This window comes from Pinus tabuliformis, chromosome J, assembly GCF_031772625.1.
Source record: "Pinus tabuliformis cultivar Carrire ecotype Pingquan chromosome J, CPIR1, whole genome shotgun sequence".
NCBI classification, from domain to species: domain Eukaryota; kingdom Viridiplantae; phylum Streptophyta; class Pinopsida; order Pinales; family Pinaceae; genus Pinus; species Pinus tabuliformis.
This window is the reverse complement of record NC_142295.1, coordinates 189,851,374-189,869,654: the sequence shown is the minus strand read 5'-3', so window position 1 is coordinate 189,869,654 and position 18,281 is coordinate 189,851,374. Positions and strand designations below refer to the sequence as shown.

General features: G+C 38.7%; 1 protein-coding gene across 1 annotated transcript in view; it reads left to right on the top strand.

Moving 5' to 3' along the window:
• Positions 1 to 17,837, top strand: part of LOC149226329 (uncharacterized) — a 40,898-nt gene extending 23,061 nt beyond the window's left edge. Inside the window, exon 2 of the mRNA XM_089380174.1 lies at positions 17,760 to 17,837. Coding sequence (XP_089236300.1) covers positions 17,760 to 17,837 — 78 coding nt within the window. The remainder of the gene's footprint in view (positions 1 to 17,759) is intronic.
• The last annotated feature ends 444 nt before the right edge of the window (positions 17,838 to 18,281 follow it).

Sequence of the window (18,281 nt, the reverse complement as noted above, 5' to 3'; positions counted from 1 at the left end):
GATGTAATTCGTCCCTGCTTTACCTGGTGATCTCCATTGTGCTTTTGCTCATTCCTTCTTGCTGCATCAAGATAACTCTTTGAGGTGGATGCTTGAGATGTTTCTCCATTATACCCCAGACCTGTCTTGTTTAGCGGAAAACGTTGTACATTGATGTTCTCATCCAGAGTTTCAGATCCTTTGACAAACTTAAGATTAATAGCCTTTGTTTTCTCAATTTCTTTTCTAAGGCCAACAATTTCACCTTCTAACTTTTCAAGATATTTTTCTTTTTCATCAATTTGAAATTGTAGAGTATCAATGATCATATTCTTTTCTTCTATACATGTCTTAAGTCTAGAAATCTCTTCATAAAAACTATCCACATCTATAGCATCCATGTAATCATCATCTTCAAATGCCATTAAAAGTTTATAGTCATTACCTCGTTCATCTTCATCACTATTTGATAGACCATCACTGTCTTCATGAGTGTAGTAGCTTTTCTTATTTGCATTCTGTTTCTTGTTCCATCTGGCAGGTTCCTTTCCTTTGTCAATCTTATCCTTGTGAGGACATTTGGCAGCATAATGACCTACTCTTCCACAAGCAAAATATTTAAAAGGTAGCTTACCTCTACACCTTCCAGTACCCAGTTGAAGATTTCTGACAAAATTTGAATCTTCTTCTTCTTCTGGCACGTGACTTGATTCATAGTAGTCTCCTTTGCCTGAAGCCTTAAAAGCAGCTTCTCTCCTGTCTGATGGACCTCCTTTTCTCATTTCATAAGCAGTTAGAATTCCGTGTAGCTGAGACATAGTAAGAGTTCGTAGATTTTCATTTTCTTCTATTGTAGACACTTTAGATTCAAACTTGGGGGACAATGATCTTAGGACTTTTTCAACCACAACAGCCTCTTTTATTTCTTCACCCAAGTTTTTCATACAATTAACAATCTCGTCTACCCGAAGGAAATAGTTAGCCACACTTTCATCATTATACATTCTGAGATTCTCATACTGAATCCTGAGGGTTTGAAGTTTTGCACGTTTTACCTGTTCATCTCCTTCATAGCTCAAAACAATCTTGTCCCATATTTCTTTTGCGGATTTATATTGCATAAATTTCACAAATTCAGATTGAGATAGACATCCTAAAAGAGTATTAACCGCCTTTGCATTTGTTTCATATTTCTTCTTCTCAGTTGAATCTGTAGGAGTAGCTGATGGAAAAGTATACCCTGTTTCTATAATGTCCCATACTTCTGTACCCAAAGATTGAAGATAGGCAGTAACTCTTACGTTCCAATATACGAAGTTTGTTCCATCAAAAATCGGTGGCCTGATTGATGTTCCCTCTCGTAGTTGCTCATGATGTTAGATCTTCCTTCAAGCGATCAAGCTTCTTCAAAAGGACCTGCTCTGATACCAATTGTTGGAAATAATACTGAGGGGGGGGGGGTGAATCAGTATTATCAAATTCTTATCAATCTATCTTCCTTATTTATACTTTGAATAATTCTTCAAATATTGATCATTAATTTGTATGTCAGTATCATAAAATAATGAGCAGGAACAAGAAAAGCAAATAGTCACACAAAAGAACACCAGATATAAGGTGGAAACCCAATGTGGGTGAAAACCACCTGCTGCAATATGTCTCTATCTTCTTTCAATTAGAAACTTCTTTTACAATGATTTTGTACTGGTGCAGTCCTTTACCAGTACGCAGGCTACAACCTGCAGAGAGCTACAACCCTCTCTCGTTCTCCAGTCTCTCCTGGAAGGGAGCTACAACCCCCATAGTTCTTGTACTAGCCGATCCATTTACTAGTACGCAGGCTGCTACCTGCTACAATGCTCCAAAGTTTTCAACTGCTACTGGAAGGGAGCTACCACCCCCTTAGCTCTTGTACTAGCTAAGATACTAGTACGTAGGCGCCGGCCTACAATCTTCTCTCCTCCAGGTACCACGTTTCATGCATTTTCAGACTGGATACTCCTGAAGCACAACACATAATCTGAAAGGCCACGTTTCATCCAATTTTCATATTGGTCCCATTAATATCATTGAAGCACATAATCAATCAATCTTTTGAATCACCCAAACACCAGATCAATACATATACAAGGATAATATATGTGTTAGCACCCAGATCTAGTCCATCAGATCACATAAATATGAGTCATTATGATCCTGATCCAATATTAGTTCTCATCCATCAATATTGAAGCTAAACACAATCAACCAGACAGGATATGCAGAATACTGACACCTTTAAACTGTCATCAGAACCCATCAACAACCAGAACCACCTGTGACTTCAAATATCATAGCTCAAATTGTATACGCTACTACAATGAACCAAACCTGCATATATACGCACTTACACCAAAGCCAACCCACGTACAGATCTATAAATATTCAAACATGACTTGCAGTGATTTCAAACTTAAGTTATACCCAGTTCAGATCATTTTTCAATATACAGATCTAGAATAAGCATAATCAAATATATAGAGATAGTTCATTTCAAACCATTTGATCCCGATCTATCCTTAGATCTTGTTCTCCATCAACCGGTGAGATCCCTCTTTAGCTCAGATCCAGATCTGCACCATAACCCAATCACAGTATTCCAGATCTAGCACTTTATCAGATATTCAATGATTCAGAAGATACTTTGCCAAATGATCTCCTTCCTCTTTTATATCCTTAGTCCTTTCTCAATACCACGGTCCAAAACCATAATAACACAATACCACGGACCCAATACTTGGGATCAACACTTTTGAATGCAATACCACGGGCCAAAACCATAGGATCAAAAACGGTCGGACTAATACCATGAACCAATCATGAAAGTGCGTGAGATCAACACTTTTGGAAGCAATACCACGGACCAAAACCATAGGATCAAAAACTGTCGGACTAATACCATGAGCCAACCATGAAAGTGCGTGAACTTTTTCTCTAAATAAACTTTTCTCTGCATAAAAGTGCGTGAACTTTTCTCTCCATGAAATAAACTTTTCTCTGCATAAAAGTGCGTGAACTTTTCTCTACATGAAATAAACTTTTCTCTGCATAAAAGTGCGTGAACTTTTCTCTACATGAAATAAACTTTTCTCTGCATAAAAGTGCATGAACTTTTCTCTACATGAAATAAACTTTTCTCTGCATAAAAGTGCGTGAACTTTTCTCTACATGAAATAAACTTTTCTCTGCATAAAATTATGTGAACTTTGCTGCACTATAATTTATCATCTGAGATGAGTGGGTTGCCATGAAGTACAACATATGTATCATAATGCCAACATTAAGAGCTTGGAGGGCTAGAAATTTGGCTAAGTGTTGGCCAGAGTCACTCAGTCAAGTAGAGGATAGAAGATATAGGTGCAGGTTGAGCTCAATATTGGTCATAGCATATTGTATTCATCTAGATTCTTTGATTAATGAAATACAAATAGTAAGGGGTTTGAGCAGTTGGTTTCCCCTAGATAAATATCTATGTATGTGTGTTAAATATTGATGCATATTAATGAGCTGTATTCTCGATCGTGATTTTCTTTTCGCATATGAGTATAGTAGCTTCAAGTCTTGTGATCTAGTAAACTTCATGAGTAATTTTGAATCTACACATTAAATTTCAACATGATATCAGATGTAACAACCTTGGTGAAAATTTCATGTAATAAAAGTTAATAAGGGAAAAATAAGACCATGGTTAAGGGACATGTATTCCAAGCTAAATGTTGGGCAAAGATATCCTAGTGGGCATCACTAGATGTGTTTATGGCTAAGGAAATTGGCAAAGGCTAAGGAAAAAAGGAATTTTTGGCACATTTATTTATGAAAATAAAGGAAATTAGGAGAAAAGTAAGGTGAAAGGTCATAGGTTGCACGTGAGGAGGAAATGGAAGGAAAATAATGGAAAATGAAGAAAATAGAGACCTTATTAATAAAAAGGCTTATGAGGATCAGTTGTTAAACTTTTGTCAGTTCAAGTTTTGGATCTCTTTCATTATTATCTCTCTCTCTCACTCTTGGTCACTTAGAGTTTGTTTAGATCACTCTAGCTTTGGAGCAAGGAAGGAAAAACAAGCAACGAGAAAGGAAAGAAATCAAGGGTCAAGAAAGGAAGAGCAGGATCAAGCAGCTTTAGTAGGAATACTTGTAGGTAACATGTTGCATGTGTGATTTCCTAGCTGGTTTTGACATGCATGGATTTGCATGTTGGTGTATGGTTCTCTTGTTGTCAGTGGAATAGTTTTTCTGGGTTATGACAATGGTTTTCAGCCTAGACTTGCCTTTTCCAGATGCCATGGTGTGTTCAGATGTTTATCTCGGTTTTGAGCTTTGGATTTGGCGGATGGATTTCAGAACCTGGGGCAGAGGTGGTCTCAAGGTTCATTCCCAAAAGCTGAGGAATCCCTTGACTGGTTTTGGTAGGATACACGGTAAAGCCTAAGGGAGGAGTCTTGGTTTAGGGCCTAGTGATGCGGGTTTGGATTACGGTAAATCCTAAGAGACTGGTCTTGGTTTAGGGCCCAGTGATCCGAGATTGGATTGTGGTAAAGCATGAGAGACAAGGAGATGGAAAATTCCTCAAGGATAGTGATGGATTCCAGATGGCATTCCAAGTTCAGTTCGGTTTTGTGATCGGAGCATTAGTTTTGATGTCATCACAATTTGATGAGGGTGGAGGTGGTTTAACCTTTGGATTCCCTTGGTTGTTTTTAGATTTGTTTATCCATGAGATCCCACATTCATGCTTGGAATATGTCATGGGGGTGACTGGTTAAAATAAATATTTGGTTCAACCATGTCTACAGTCGGGTGGTACGTGGAAGTCCCGAACTTGGTCAAATTTGCCTATGATTAATGAAATCTAAGTTCTCTTGCTTTTGCACTTGTTTATATGTGGATTTAATGGCTGTTATATCTATGTTATTTACATGGTTTTATGTTGGTTATAAGCATGGTTAATTCACTGGTTCATGTCATGGTTATTTCATGTATTTACTTGTAATTGTTAAAATGATGGATGCAAGACCTAATTGATGTTATAACAGTTCAAGGGAGAAGGTGGTGATCCTTCTTGTCATGTTTCATAAGAGTTTTCAGTCATTCATGCTCTGTCTTGTATCCTAGACCTGTAGATTGCATTGATGCCAAGTGTTTGACAAAATGTCAGTCCCGGTTGGGGATGGTCAGGCCTAGTCCTAAGGTTTATTTTTGGTTTATTAGTCTTGTCATCATGTATTTGATGGATTCTGAAAGTTACATCAAGTTCTAGGTAGAGGCCGGAATTATGGGCTAGAAAAGTCCCTTAAATTTCGCAAACACTGGTACAAGTTTGCTGGGAAAAGTCCCTGGAAACTGGCTTATAGGCCTGTGAGAGCATCCATAGGCCCCTGGCCACTGGAGTTCCTATAGCATGAGAGATTCAAAAGGTCAAGAGGTCTAAAAGATCAGTGGGAACCAGAGGAAAGATGCTTGAGTGCTTGATATGTCTCCTGGGGGTGTTGTTGCTAATGTGGAAGGTATGGCTTATTTGTTTCGTTGATTCCATTTCCTTAAGGTCACCAAGGAGGTTGAATCCCTTCATAGTAGCCTCTCTCAATGCATGTTTACCCCAGTTGGCCAGTTACTTGGGTAGATGTGGGAGGAGGGTGGTTACAGAGGGGTATCAGGCCGTGGTTGCACTCTCCTTGGGTGAATGTGTTTGTCACGCATTCATGTTGCTTGCACATGTGTTAGTCATCCTTGAATGCTTGATGCATATGCATGGTGTTGGTCATGGTCATAGTGATGCTACCATGGGAATAAGGTTGTTGTTGTGATAAGTGTGTTGTCATGGGTGTATGATTGGGTACATGTTGTTTATGTTTGCATATGATCAGTATACAATGATATGGTTGTTTTTTCATGCATGAGGTCATGGTATGTGTAGTTGATATGTTCATGCGTTGACCAGACTCTAGCTAGACTGATGGTTACATGGTTATATGCTTATGTATCATATGTCTATATGTTGTTATGATTATGTTATACATGTATCATGTTGATTTGATGATCTTGCAGATGAGATATCCTCCCCGAACTATGCTAAGGTACGTTGGTTTATTGTGATTTGGTTTAGCTGACATAGTATGCCTTGCAGGAGAAAGATCAAAATGGCTAGCAAGATGGTAGACTACAAAGACTCTCCCTATGAATCAGATGAGCAACGTGGTGTTGGGAACTCTTCTAATTTGGCAGACACATTGAGAATATTGAAGGAAGAAATAAGGAGTTGTAAGGCGGACAATGACAAAATCATGCAGACACAAGAGAAACAAGCAGAGGTTACGGCAATAATACTTCAGAGTTTGTTAGAATTGCAACGACCGGGACCACTTCAAATCAACCATGAGTAGGAGGAAAAAACCAATGGGGCATGTGGTAGTATGTCTTATGGTGGTCACAGGTTGGACATAGATGACACGATCAAATATGGTAGGTTGTTGGCCACTTCGGATAAGAGAGGTGATGGACATAGGTACTATTCCATTCTGGTTTGGACAGGCATCATAATCGTCATTGTTATCATCCTTACAAGAGGAGTGATAGGGGATACTTTCCGGATGAGTTTAAGAAGCAAAGACACCTAACTTTGATGGAGAGATGAAGAAGTCACACGATGCATAGGCATGATTTCTTGGTATGAGGAATTTCTTCATATTTCATGTTTTTTTAGAAAACATGAAAGAAAATATAGCCACTTTCAATCTCAAAGGTAAAGAAAATATTTGGTGGTAAGACATGAATCATTTTAAAGGTATACATGAGGATGATTTTATTTGGCATGAGTTTGAGAGACTCTTTAAGAAGAAGTATTTGTCGGAGAGATACTTTGATGGCAGAGATAAGGAGTTTTATGAGTTGTAGATGGGTTCCAAGACAGATGATGAGTATACTAGCAGGTTCTTGGATTTGTTGAGATATGTGACTTACCTCAAGGAGGAGAAGGCCAAGGTTAAAAGATTCATCAGTGGACTACCAGTAGCATACAGAGACCGGATTTAGTTCGATGAGCCTAGATTGTTGGAGGAGGCCATCTGAAAGTTGAAACATTTTTATGAGCAGTCGAAGTGCAAAGTTGAGCCTAAGCGTGACTTGAAAGGAAATGAGAAAGCTAAAATAAAATGGCCACCAAAGCGAGGAAGACCTCAAGATGAAAGTGAGAAAGAAAATGTAGTCCCTTACAAGAAGTTCAATACAACTGAGAAGGGACATGGAGAGCAGTAGACTAGAGGCAGTGGTAGAGAACCATTGTAGTGTTGTATATGTGGTAAGGATCATCGTAAGAGGGATTGTCCACAGTATCAGAGTGGTGGTAGACCCTAGATATATAATGCTTAGGAGGCACATACAATTGGTGATGTTGTTCATATCATTCCTCGGATCTAGGCAGTTGAGAACAGGCAGGAAGATCATCATGCATCTATCATTGAGATGGACGGTAAGTTGTGTGATTAAGTCGTTTCTATTTTGATTGATCTTGGATCTAACTTTAGTTATATTATTCCTGACCTAGTGGATAAGTGTGGTTTGAGAAAATAATTGGATGCAGAATCTTGGTTGGTACAGTTGGTTATATGTACAAAGAAGAGAGTTCACCTTTGGGTAAGAACTTATGCATTTTAGTTAAATGGTATGCCTACAATAGCACATTTGAATGTATTGTTATATGTTTTTCGGTAGTCTCACATTGGGATCGTATAGTATGCTTTTGGGTATGGATTGGTTGTACCTTCATAGGACCAAAGTGGATTGCTTCAACAAGGCCATTGAGTGTTTGGATGATAGTGGGGAAAGAGAACTTTGCAGGGAAATAAGAAGCCTACATCAGTGAGGATGGTTATTGCTATACAGGCTGCAAAGTTGCAGAAAAGGATGTGTCATGTTTGCAGTGCATATATCTAGTGACAAGGGACAAGATATTGATCATGCAAAAATATTCAAGAGGTACCTTGTATTGCAGCAATATCAGGATGTGTTTCCAGTAGAGATTCTAGAGTTACCTCCTCACAGGGAAGTGGATTTCTCTATTGAGTTGGTGCCAGGGGTAGCACCAGCATCGAAGGCACCTTATAGGATGAGCACTCCGGAGCTAGTAGAGTTGAAATTGCAGTTAAAGGAGATGCTTGAAAAGGGATACATTAGGCCAAGTGTATCGCCTTGGGGTGCACCAGTGTTGTTCGTAAAGAAGAAAGATGGTACTCTCAGATTGTGCATTGATTACAGGTAGCTGAACAAGGTAACGATCAAGAAAAAGTACCCATTTCTAAGGATTGATGATTTGTTTGATCAGTTGAAGGGAGAAGCAATGTTATCTAAGATTGACTTGAGATCAGGATACCATCAGGTACGCATCAAGGAAGAGGATATCTTCAAGACTACGTTCAGGACTAGGTATGGGAATTATGAGTTTTTTGTAGTTCCATTCGGTTTGACTAATGCTCCATCCACATTTTTGCGTTTGATGAATAGTGCATTGCATCCTTATCTGGACAAGTTTGTTATTGTATTCATTGATGCCATATTGTTATATTCTAAAAATGAGGAAGAACATGTCGAGAATTTAGCAACAGTGTTGAGATTGCTAAGAGAGCATCAGTTGTATGCTAAGCTTAGCAAGTGCAGCTTCTTTCAGACATAGGTGCATTACTTGAGACATGTTGTTTCCAAGGAAGGGATAATTGTAGATCCAAAAAATATAAGGGCCATCATGGAGTGGGAAGCTCCTAAGAATGTGGATGAGGTGATATCTTTCATGGGATTGGAAGGTTACTATAGGAGGTTCATTAGGAACTTCTCATGCATTTCATATCCTATCACATCATTTTATAGGAAAGGTAATAAGTTCGAATGGACAGAGGAATGTGCATCTAGTTTTGATCAGCTCAAGCAGTTGTTGACACATGCACAAGTGCTAAATATTGCAGATCCAGACAAGGATTTTGTAGTGTGTACATATTCTTACAAGAGATCACTTGGTGTAGTTCTCATCCAATAAGGATAGGTAGTGTGCTATGAGTCGCGAAACCTGAATGAGCACAAGCAAACATACCTGACACATGATCTTGAGTTAGCAATGATCATACATGCATTAAAGACGTGGAGGCACTTTCTTCTTGGTAGGAGGTTTGTATTGATGAGCGATTACAATAGGTTGAGGTATTTGTTTGACCAGCTGAATCTAAATGCTACGAAAGTTAGATGGTTGGCCACCCTTAGTGAGTTCAAGAGATTAGATACATCAAAGGAAAGGAGAACCGGGTTGTGGATGCTCTTAGCAAGAAGGTACAGGTAAATCATATAAAAAATATGAGCTCTTATGGGACAGAGCTACAGGATATGATCTTGCAGGCAGGACAATAGGATGAAAAGTAAATAGAGATCATGTATAGGTTACAATAGAGTACAAGTACAAGTATAGGTACAGGTACAGGCATAGGTATAGGTGCAGGTACAGGTACAAGTGATCAGGATGCAGACTATCATCTCATGATAAATGGTTTGGTGAGATTCAGGGATAGGATCTATGTGCCAAATTTTAGTGAGCTCAAGAAGCTTATCTTGAGGGAGTTTCATGTGAAGCCATACTCAAGTCACCCAGGATATCAGAAGACGTTGACGATGGTAAAGAAGTTCTACTAGTGGCCAAATTTGAAGAAGGAAGTAGCAGAGTTCGTGGCTAGATGTTTAGATTATCAATAAGTAAATGCAAAATTTAAACATCCAGGTGGTTTACTACAACCTATTGTGGTTCTAGAATGGAAATGGGAGGTAATTTCCATGGATTTCATTACATCTCTTCCGAAGACAGTGAGACAACATGATTCTATTATGGTCATGGTCAACAGGTTGAGCAAGGTAGCTCACTTTATTCCAGTGAAGACTACATATTCATCTAGTGAGGTGACATAGGTTTTCATTAGAGAGATAGTGATATTACATGGTGTTCCAAAGAATATTGTGTCAGACAAGGACACAAAGTTCATTTCCAAGTTCTGGAAGGAGCTATTTGCAAGTTTGGGTATAGAGTTGGCCTTTAGTACAACTTATCATCCGTAGGTAGATGGACAAACATAGAGGATCCACATGATCTTGGAGGATATGTTGAGGATGTATGTGATGCACCAGCAGAGGATATGGGGGGGTATCTTCCATTGGTTGAGTTCGTATACAAAAATGGTTATCAGGAGTCATTGAGGATGAGTCCGTTCAAGGCACTGTATGGATGGAGTTGTAATACTCCCATCAATTGGAGTGATCCAATGAACAAAGTATTTATTGGACCAGATATGTTGGTAGACATGGAACATGAAATGCAGGTTATAAAGAAAAATCTAAAGGCAACACAAGATAGACAAAATAATTATGCGAACAAGCACAAGGAATTCAAGGAGTTTCAAGTTGGGGAGCATGTGTATTTGAGCATCAAGCCCAAGAAGAGCTTTTTGAGGATTGGATCATGTGCCAAGTTGGTACCATGGTATTGCGAGCCTTTTGAGATCCTTGAGAAGATTGGACCAGTGGCCTATCAACTTGCACTACCTCCAACAGTGAAATTCCATGATGTTTTCCATATTTCATTGCTTAAGAGGTATATAAAGGATGTTGATCATGTTATTGATTGGTTTGTATTGTATGTGGAGCAAGAAGGAGAGTTCCAATTGGAGCCTCAGTTCATATTGCAGTGGAAGCATCTCATGCTCAGGAACAAAGCCATAGACAAAGTTAAAGTGTAGTGGAAGCACTTTGGGCCCAAAGAACCTACATGGGAGATGGCGGATCAGATGCCGGCCATGTATCCTTCACTGTTTTTCGGTTGAGGTAAAGCAGTTTTGGCTTGATGTTTGGTATGTTGGCATATATTTTGCTGATGTCTTGGTATATGGATATATATGGATGTAAATACCGCCATGAGCTAATTTATAAATCTCCAATAAGCGGTATGGTTGTTATCTTGTCATGATGTCATGATGTTTTTCTTTTGAGGAGGTAATTCATTGTAAATACTGCAACGAATTAACTTATAAAGCTCCATGGGCCGTATGTTTTATTTTCAGCGGTTTTGCTGAGGTCTTAGTGTGGTTTAACACTGAGGACAGTCTTCCCCAAGGGGGAGGGTTCTGTAACAACCCTGGTGAAAAGTTCATGTAATAAAAGTTAATAAAGGAAAAATAAGACCATGGTTAAGGGACACATATTCCAATATGAATGCTGGTAAAATATATCCTAGTGGGCATTACTGGATGTGTTTATGGCTAAGGAAATTGGCAAAGGCTAAGGCAAAGGCATTAAAAGGAAAAAAGGCTTTTTTGGCACATTTATTTATGAAAATAAAGGAAATTAGGAGAAAATTAAGGTGAAAGGTCACAGGTTGCATGTGAGGAGAAAATTGAACAAAAATAATGGAAAATGAAGAAAATAGAGGCCTTGTTAGTAAAAATGCTTCTGAGTATTATTTGGGAACCTTTTGTTGGTTCAAGTTTTGGAGCTCTCCCATTATTCTATCTCTCTCACTCTTGGTCACTTAGATTTTTCTTGGAGCACTCTATCTTTGGAGCAAGGAAGGAAAAGCAAGCAAAAGGAAAGGAAAGAAAGAAAGGATCAATCAAGGAAGAGCATGATCAAGCAACTTCAACAGGAATACATGCAGGTAACATATTGCATGTGTGATTTCCTAGTTGGTTTTGACATGCATGGCTTTGCATGTTGGTGTATAGTTCTCTTGTTTTCGATGGAATGGTTTTTCGGGTTATGACAGTGGTTTTCAGCCTAGCCTTACCTTTTCTGAATGCCATGGTGTGTTGAGATTTTTATCTTGGTTTTGAGCTTTGGAGTTGCCGAATGGATTTTGTAATCCGAGGTGGATGTGGTCTCAAGGCTTATTCCTAAAGGCCTACGAATCCCTTGACCGGTTTTGGAGGGACACGCGGTAAAGCCTGAGGGAGGAGTCTCAGTTTAGAGCCTAGTGATCTGGGTTTGGATTGTGGTAAAGCCTGAGAGACTGGTCTTGGTTTAGGGCCTAGTGATATAGGATTGGATTACGGTAAAGTCGGAGAGACAAGGATGGCATTCCAAGCTCGGTTCAGTTTTGTGATCGAAGCATTCATTTTGGTTTGATCACAATTTGGTGAGGGTGGAGGTGGTTTAACCTCTGGATTCCCTTGGTTGTTTTTGGATTGGTTTATCCATGAGATTCCACATTCATGCTTGGAATATGGCACAGGGGTGACTGGCTGAAAGAAAGATTTGGTTCAACCATGTCTACGGTCGGGTGGTACGTGGACGTCCTGAACCTAGTTGGATTTGCTATGATTAATGAAACTTAAGTTCTCTTTCTTTTGCACTTGCTTATATGTGGATTTAATGGTTGTTATATCTCTATTATTTACATGGTTTTATGCTAGTTATAAGCATGGTTAATTCACTGGTTCATGTCATGGTTATTTCATGTATTTACTTGTAATTGTTAAAATGATGGATGAAAGACCTAATTGATGTTATAACAGTTCAAGGGAGAAGATGGTGATCCTTCTTGTATGTTTCATAAGAGTTTTCATTCATTCATGCTATGTCTTGTATCTTAGACCTTTAGATTGCATTGATGCCAAGTATTTGACAGAATGTCAGTAACAATTTGTATGGTCAGGCCTAGTCCTGAGGTTGATTTTTGGTTTATTATTATTGTCATCATGTCTTTGATGGACTCTGAAAGTTACAGCAAGTTCTGGGTAGAGGCAAAAATTCTGGGCTAGAAAAGTGCCTTAAATTCCACAAACACTGGCACGGTCTGTTGGGAAAAGTCCCTAAACGCTAGCTTGCAGGTCTGTGAGAGCGTCCAAAGATCCCTGAACACTAGCATGCCCATAGCATGAGAGATTCTAGAGGTCAAGAAGTATAAAAGATCAATGGAACCTAGGGGTAGTATGCCTGAGTGGTTGAGATGTCTCCTAGGGGTGTTGTTGTTGATGTGGAAGGTATGGTTGAGGTGTTTCGTCGATTCCATTTCTTTAAGATCACCAAGGAGGTTGAGTCCCTTCATAGTGGCCTCTCTTGTCGCATGTTTACCCCGGTTCGTTGGTTATTGGGTAGATGTGGGAGGAAGGTAGTTACATTAGAGTTAGTTTTGTAGAAATTTCTACATGGTATCAGATTAAGAATCACAATAAAGAAGAGAATTCAAGGTTTTCTTTGCAAGTGGATTGAATTTGCAGGATCAATTATTCAGAGCTAGAAAGATGGATTTCTATGGACTAAGACTCGAGTATTCCCTTGAGGGTAGCTTGAATTATGTTGCTTGGAATGACAGAATGGAGGCAGTGTTGGAAGATAATATATTGAAGGAATTCATAGATAATGGTATCTTGAAGCCTCCAACATCTGGTGCTCAAGATCTAGCAGAATGGAAGAAGTGTGTAGCAAAGGCAAGGAGGATCATAATGGAGGGAGTTCGAGACCATATTGTCTTGAATCTCCACATGAAAGAGACTCCATATGAAATGTGGTAGGCCTTCACAATTTTTTTCCAGAATAGTGGTGACCACAGGAATTTGGCACTAAAGGACAAGATTCGGAATATCAAGATGCAAAAGGGAAACACATTACCACAATACTTGAGCAGGTTCACATAGTGTCGTGATGAAATTGGTTAAGTTGGTGTTATTGTAGCAGAGGATAATCTGATAAGCCTAGCACTTCTAGGAATTCCCAAGAGCTAGCACAACTACCAAGATTCGGTAAATGGGAGGGAGAAGCTACCAAATTGGGAACACCTTTGGTTCGATTTGGTACAGGAGGAGATAAGGCGGAACACCAAAGACATAACCTCATCCAAGGGTGATGATGAGGAGAATTGTACCTTGGCCAGAAAGGAAAATAAATGGAAAGGGAAGAAATCACAATCTAAAGCATAATCAAGTCAAGGGGGCAAGAAGAAAGACTTGTCCAAAACCAAGTGCTTTCATTGTCATGAATTCAGGCACTATTCCATGAAATGTCCACAGAAAAAAGGCAAGCAAGAAGGATCCTACAGTAGCAGCAATAGGTGAAGCTTTGACTTCATAGTTCAATCTTGACTTCACTCTCATCGCATGCATGGCAAGCACAGTGATGAGTATCATGTGGTACCTAGACAGTGGTGCCTTGTTCCACATGACGGGGAACAAATAATTTTTCAGTGACTTGGAGGAGAAAGATATCCAAATAAACATTGTGTTTGGAGACAACAAAAGGTAAAATGCGACCGAGATTAGTATTTTCACCTTTCAAAAGGATTTTGGCTCCCCTCTCAAACTCAAGGATGTGATGTACGTACCATGTCTAAAGAAGAATCTAGTTTTCGTAGCTATGTTTGAAGATCGTGGCTACGATGTGATATTCAACAAAGGGAAGGCTTTCCTAAGATAGATAGCCATGGGGCAGGTGAAGCAGATCTCGGTTCGATTCAAGAACTTGTATGTACTTGAGGTAGAGGATGAATGTAAAGACTTGATGATCAAGGAAAGTTTGATGGTTGAGAGGGAGCATGTTACAACCCCCAACATGCAACCATAAAAGCAACCTCAGGAAGTTGTGGGGCAGACACAAATGGAGAAGAAAACAGGAGGAAGAGTGCAGACATCCACTTAAGTAGATACCTCCAATGGGGGGGGGGAGCTCAAGTCGAGTGGCCAGAGGGACCACATGAAACTATACCTCCAAGAGTGAGGTGGAGCGATGTAGATCACTAGTCCCAAGAGTTGCAGAAATTTGGGTAGGGTCCATTGAGGTGTTCTCGTCATGGATCATTACTGTTGCTACAGGGGCCCACAATATTTAGTAGCAGGAGGATCAATGTCAATCAGATACTAAGGAGTGTAGAGGAGTGTTGAAAATCGAGCGGGAGGCTCAGTAGTAGAGTCAGTAACAACACAGTTTTCCAAGTAGACAGTTGCAGACACAATTGATTTATTTTGTTTTTTTTTTATACTTCTCAGTTGCAGATGTTGCAGTAGCAACAATAATAGAGAGAAGTGTTGCATGCATTATATTCCAAAGGTGTTATATTAGGGTAGATGTGAATCCCTTTCTTGCAGAGAGGGACTGTCAAAAATGCAATAAGAAATTCCTAATTTAATTTTGCCTTTATTAAATTAGGAGAAAATTCGAATTTCAATTTCAGTAAAATACTTGGAGGTAGTTAACTAAGGTGACATGGATCTTGTCGCTCAGTAAATTTAAGTTGGAGACACTTGAGTTCATTTCTATATGATTGATTTCTAATTTTTAGAAATCTATTTTAGTTACTTTGAGTTATTATCAATGTAACTAGTTCTCGCTGTTAGTAGAACTAGTGGAGGTTCAGTCAATGGTGTGTAACTTTTTTCACAATGAGTGACAAGGGTGTGTAAATTTTTTCACACCAAGGAATCATCGAGTTAACTGATCAATCAACCTAAATTAACTCATGAATGTAGAGAATTCGAGTTCTAGTTGAGATTGGAGTTCAAGGGCAGTGTATTATCAATTGCAAACTAGTTAAAGTTGTACAGGTCATGCATGCAGTCAAAGAAGGGCCTATAGGGATTGCGCAATCCAAATTGGTGAATTTCTTAATTTTATAGGGGGCTAATTCCCAAGGGAACAACGCAATGAATTAGGAGCTTGGAGGGCTAGAAAATTTGCTAAGTGTTGGCTAGATTCAGTCATTAAAGCAAAGGATAGAAGATATAGGTTTAGGTTGGGCTCAAGCTTGAGCAGAGCATATTGTATTCATCCAGATTCTTTGATTAATGTAATACAGATAGTAAGGGGTTTTTAGTAGTTTCTTTCCCCTAGATAAATCTTTGTGTATGTGTGTTAAATATTGATGCATGTTAGTGATTGTGTTCTCAATCATGATTTTCTTTTCGTAGATGAGCAGAGTAGCTTCAAGTCTTGTGATCTAGTAAATTTCATGAGAAATTTTGAATCTACACATTAAATTTCTACATGGTAGCGGAGCTAGATTTGTAGAAATTTATGCATCCCTAAGTCTGACATGTCAAGAACTGAGAGCAGTTCAGTAAATCTTCCACTAACCATGCCATTCTTCTAGATGATTCAATTTTAAAGCATCAACCCATCCCTGTGTCCATATAGAAGATATTTCTGGATCAACCACCCAGTTAAGGTTATACCACCCTTGAGCATTTAGAAGTTCCACCAACTCCTATGGAAGAAGATAATCAATTTATGTTAGTTACTAGTATTATTATAATTATTTATCGATATTTTAATCATAACGATGTAATTTGATTGTATTGAATACTTCAATTGTAATGATGAAATTTGATTGAGTTGAATTGTTGCGCAAAATATATTGATGGTGTTTTAATTTGGGAAGTAATATATATTTATTTATTTAATTTTATATGTGGTTCATGGTTTTCATAGATTGGTGACCACTACGTTCATAGAAATAAGGTACACCTACCTGAAAAGTGTCGAGAGACCATGTAACTTGACCTTGAGAGTGTTGAGAGGAATTAAACCTGTAATCTCTCAATAAAAAAGATACTTTAATGAGAAGGAATAGACCAACTAAACTAATCGTCGAAATTGATATATATCTATTTATTTGTGCGGAGGTAGACATTTTTACCATAATTTGTGAATTTAATATGTCAAAATGTAAACTAAATTATTTGTGAATTGGAAAATGAGTTTAGTGGATTCCACATGTTCAATTTGAGAATAATGGCTTACAGTGTTTCAACATGCGAGGTTATAATGGCTTATAGTTTTGCACAGATTTAGACATTTTAATCATAATCTATGTATTTGATATATCAAAATGTGGGTGTTATGGTACATGGGACTGGTTTTGGGGCTTTGATCCCACCACCCTCAAGCTATTAGTCCATCATTTAATGTAGTTAGTATGCATTGGGTGCTTTGTATGCATGAGCATGTAAATATATGTTTAGTTGGGGTCTTTCATTATGGAATGGAAAGTTGGCAAGTTTGTCTGTGATGAGAAAGCGAGTGTCAAGGGAGAGATCTCGACCTCCTGGAGTTTCTTGTTTGAGAAAGGTTTGGTGTTTTTCATGAGGCACGAAGAAAACTTGAGAGTTCTTACGCTCTAGTATGCAGAGGTAGTGGTGTCATTTGTAGTTGGATCACATTGGGTGGCAGAGCTTGAACCATCTCAATTAGGGTTGGGGCACTCAACTTGTAAATTAATTTTGTTTTTTTTGGTCCTCTATATTTTCTTGGTGGATATATTGATGTAAATCTTGGATAAATTGGGTCCTAAAGGGTGTGTGTCCAAGTTGTAGTTCGTTGATTTCCTTTTGAAGTCTCATATTTTTCTTGAATATTCTAGGGTTATTTTGTGTCTTGGTTTGTGTCAGTTTTCTAGCGTTGGTGGTGGATTTAGTTGGTTTATGTGGCAAGGATTGGCTTGGGTGATTTTATTTGCATATCGGGTATGGTGTTGTGGGTGGGGTTTGAAGTTAGGTATTTATTTGATGGTTCATTCTATTCACGCAATCTTGGGGTGGTGTTTGTTTTGTCCAGTGGTTGAGGGAGTTAAGTTGTTGGATGAAGTAGTGTCACCTTCTGCCTTCTCTAGTGGATTGTTACCAAAGATTGATTCCTTTATCTTGTGTTATTGTGATGATATTGTGTGTTGATGTATGGACTTTGTTGAGGGGTATTTGGGTCAGTGTGGGGTCGTTATTTGTTTCCATTTGCAGGTATGGGAAATTACCATAGGGAACCAGAGTGGTCTCTTCGTGACTCGAGATGCTTACAAGACAAATACAGAGGAGTAAAAGAGGTGGTGGCGACATATGCCAACCTAGTCAAAGGGGGGTGAGGCTCTTTTTGTAGAATTCCTGAAGAAACTCCGATAGATCTAGAATTCTAGTTAAATTAAACACAAGTAATTTGTTGATAATCAAGAGAGGAGAGAAAGAATTTGCTCCATAAAATAAATGTATTAAATTAATGAACAATAGTAATACATGAGCAACCAAACCTCTAATCCCAAAGGGAGGTGATTAAATTGCCGAATCTAGAAAACTAGGAAAAAACTAGTAAAAAAACTAGAAAATGCTAAGAAAAACTAAAGGGAGGCCTAAAATAGCAGCAATGACTCAAGACAACCTATGCCAACTATCAGCCACGAGGAAATCACGAGGAGGGGTGCATTTCACAAGGAAGACAACTTTAAAACATTCTAAAATGGTCTGGGGGATCAAATCCCTTGATTTAAG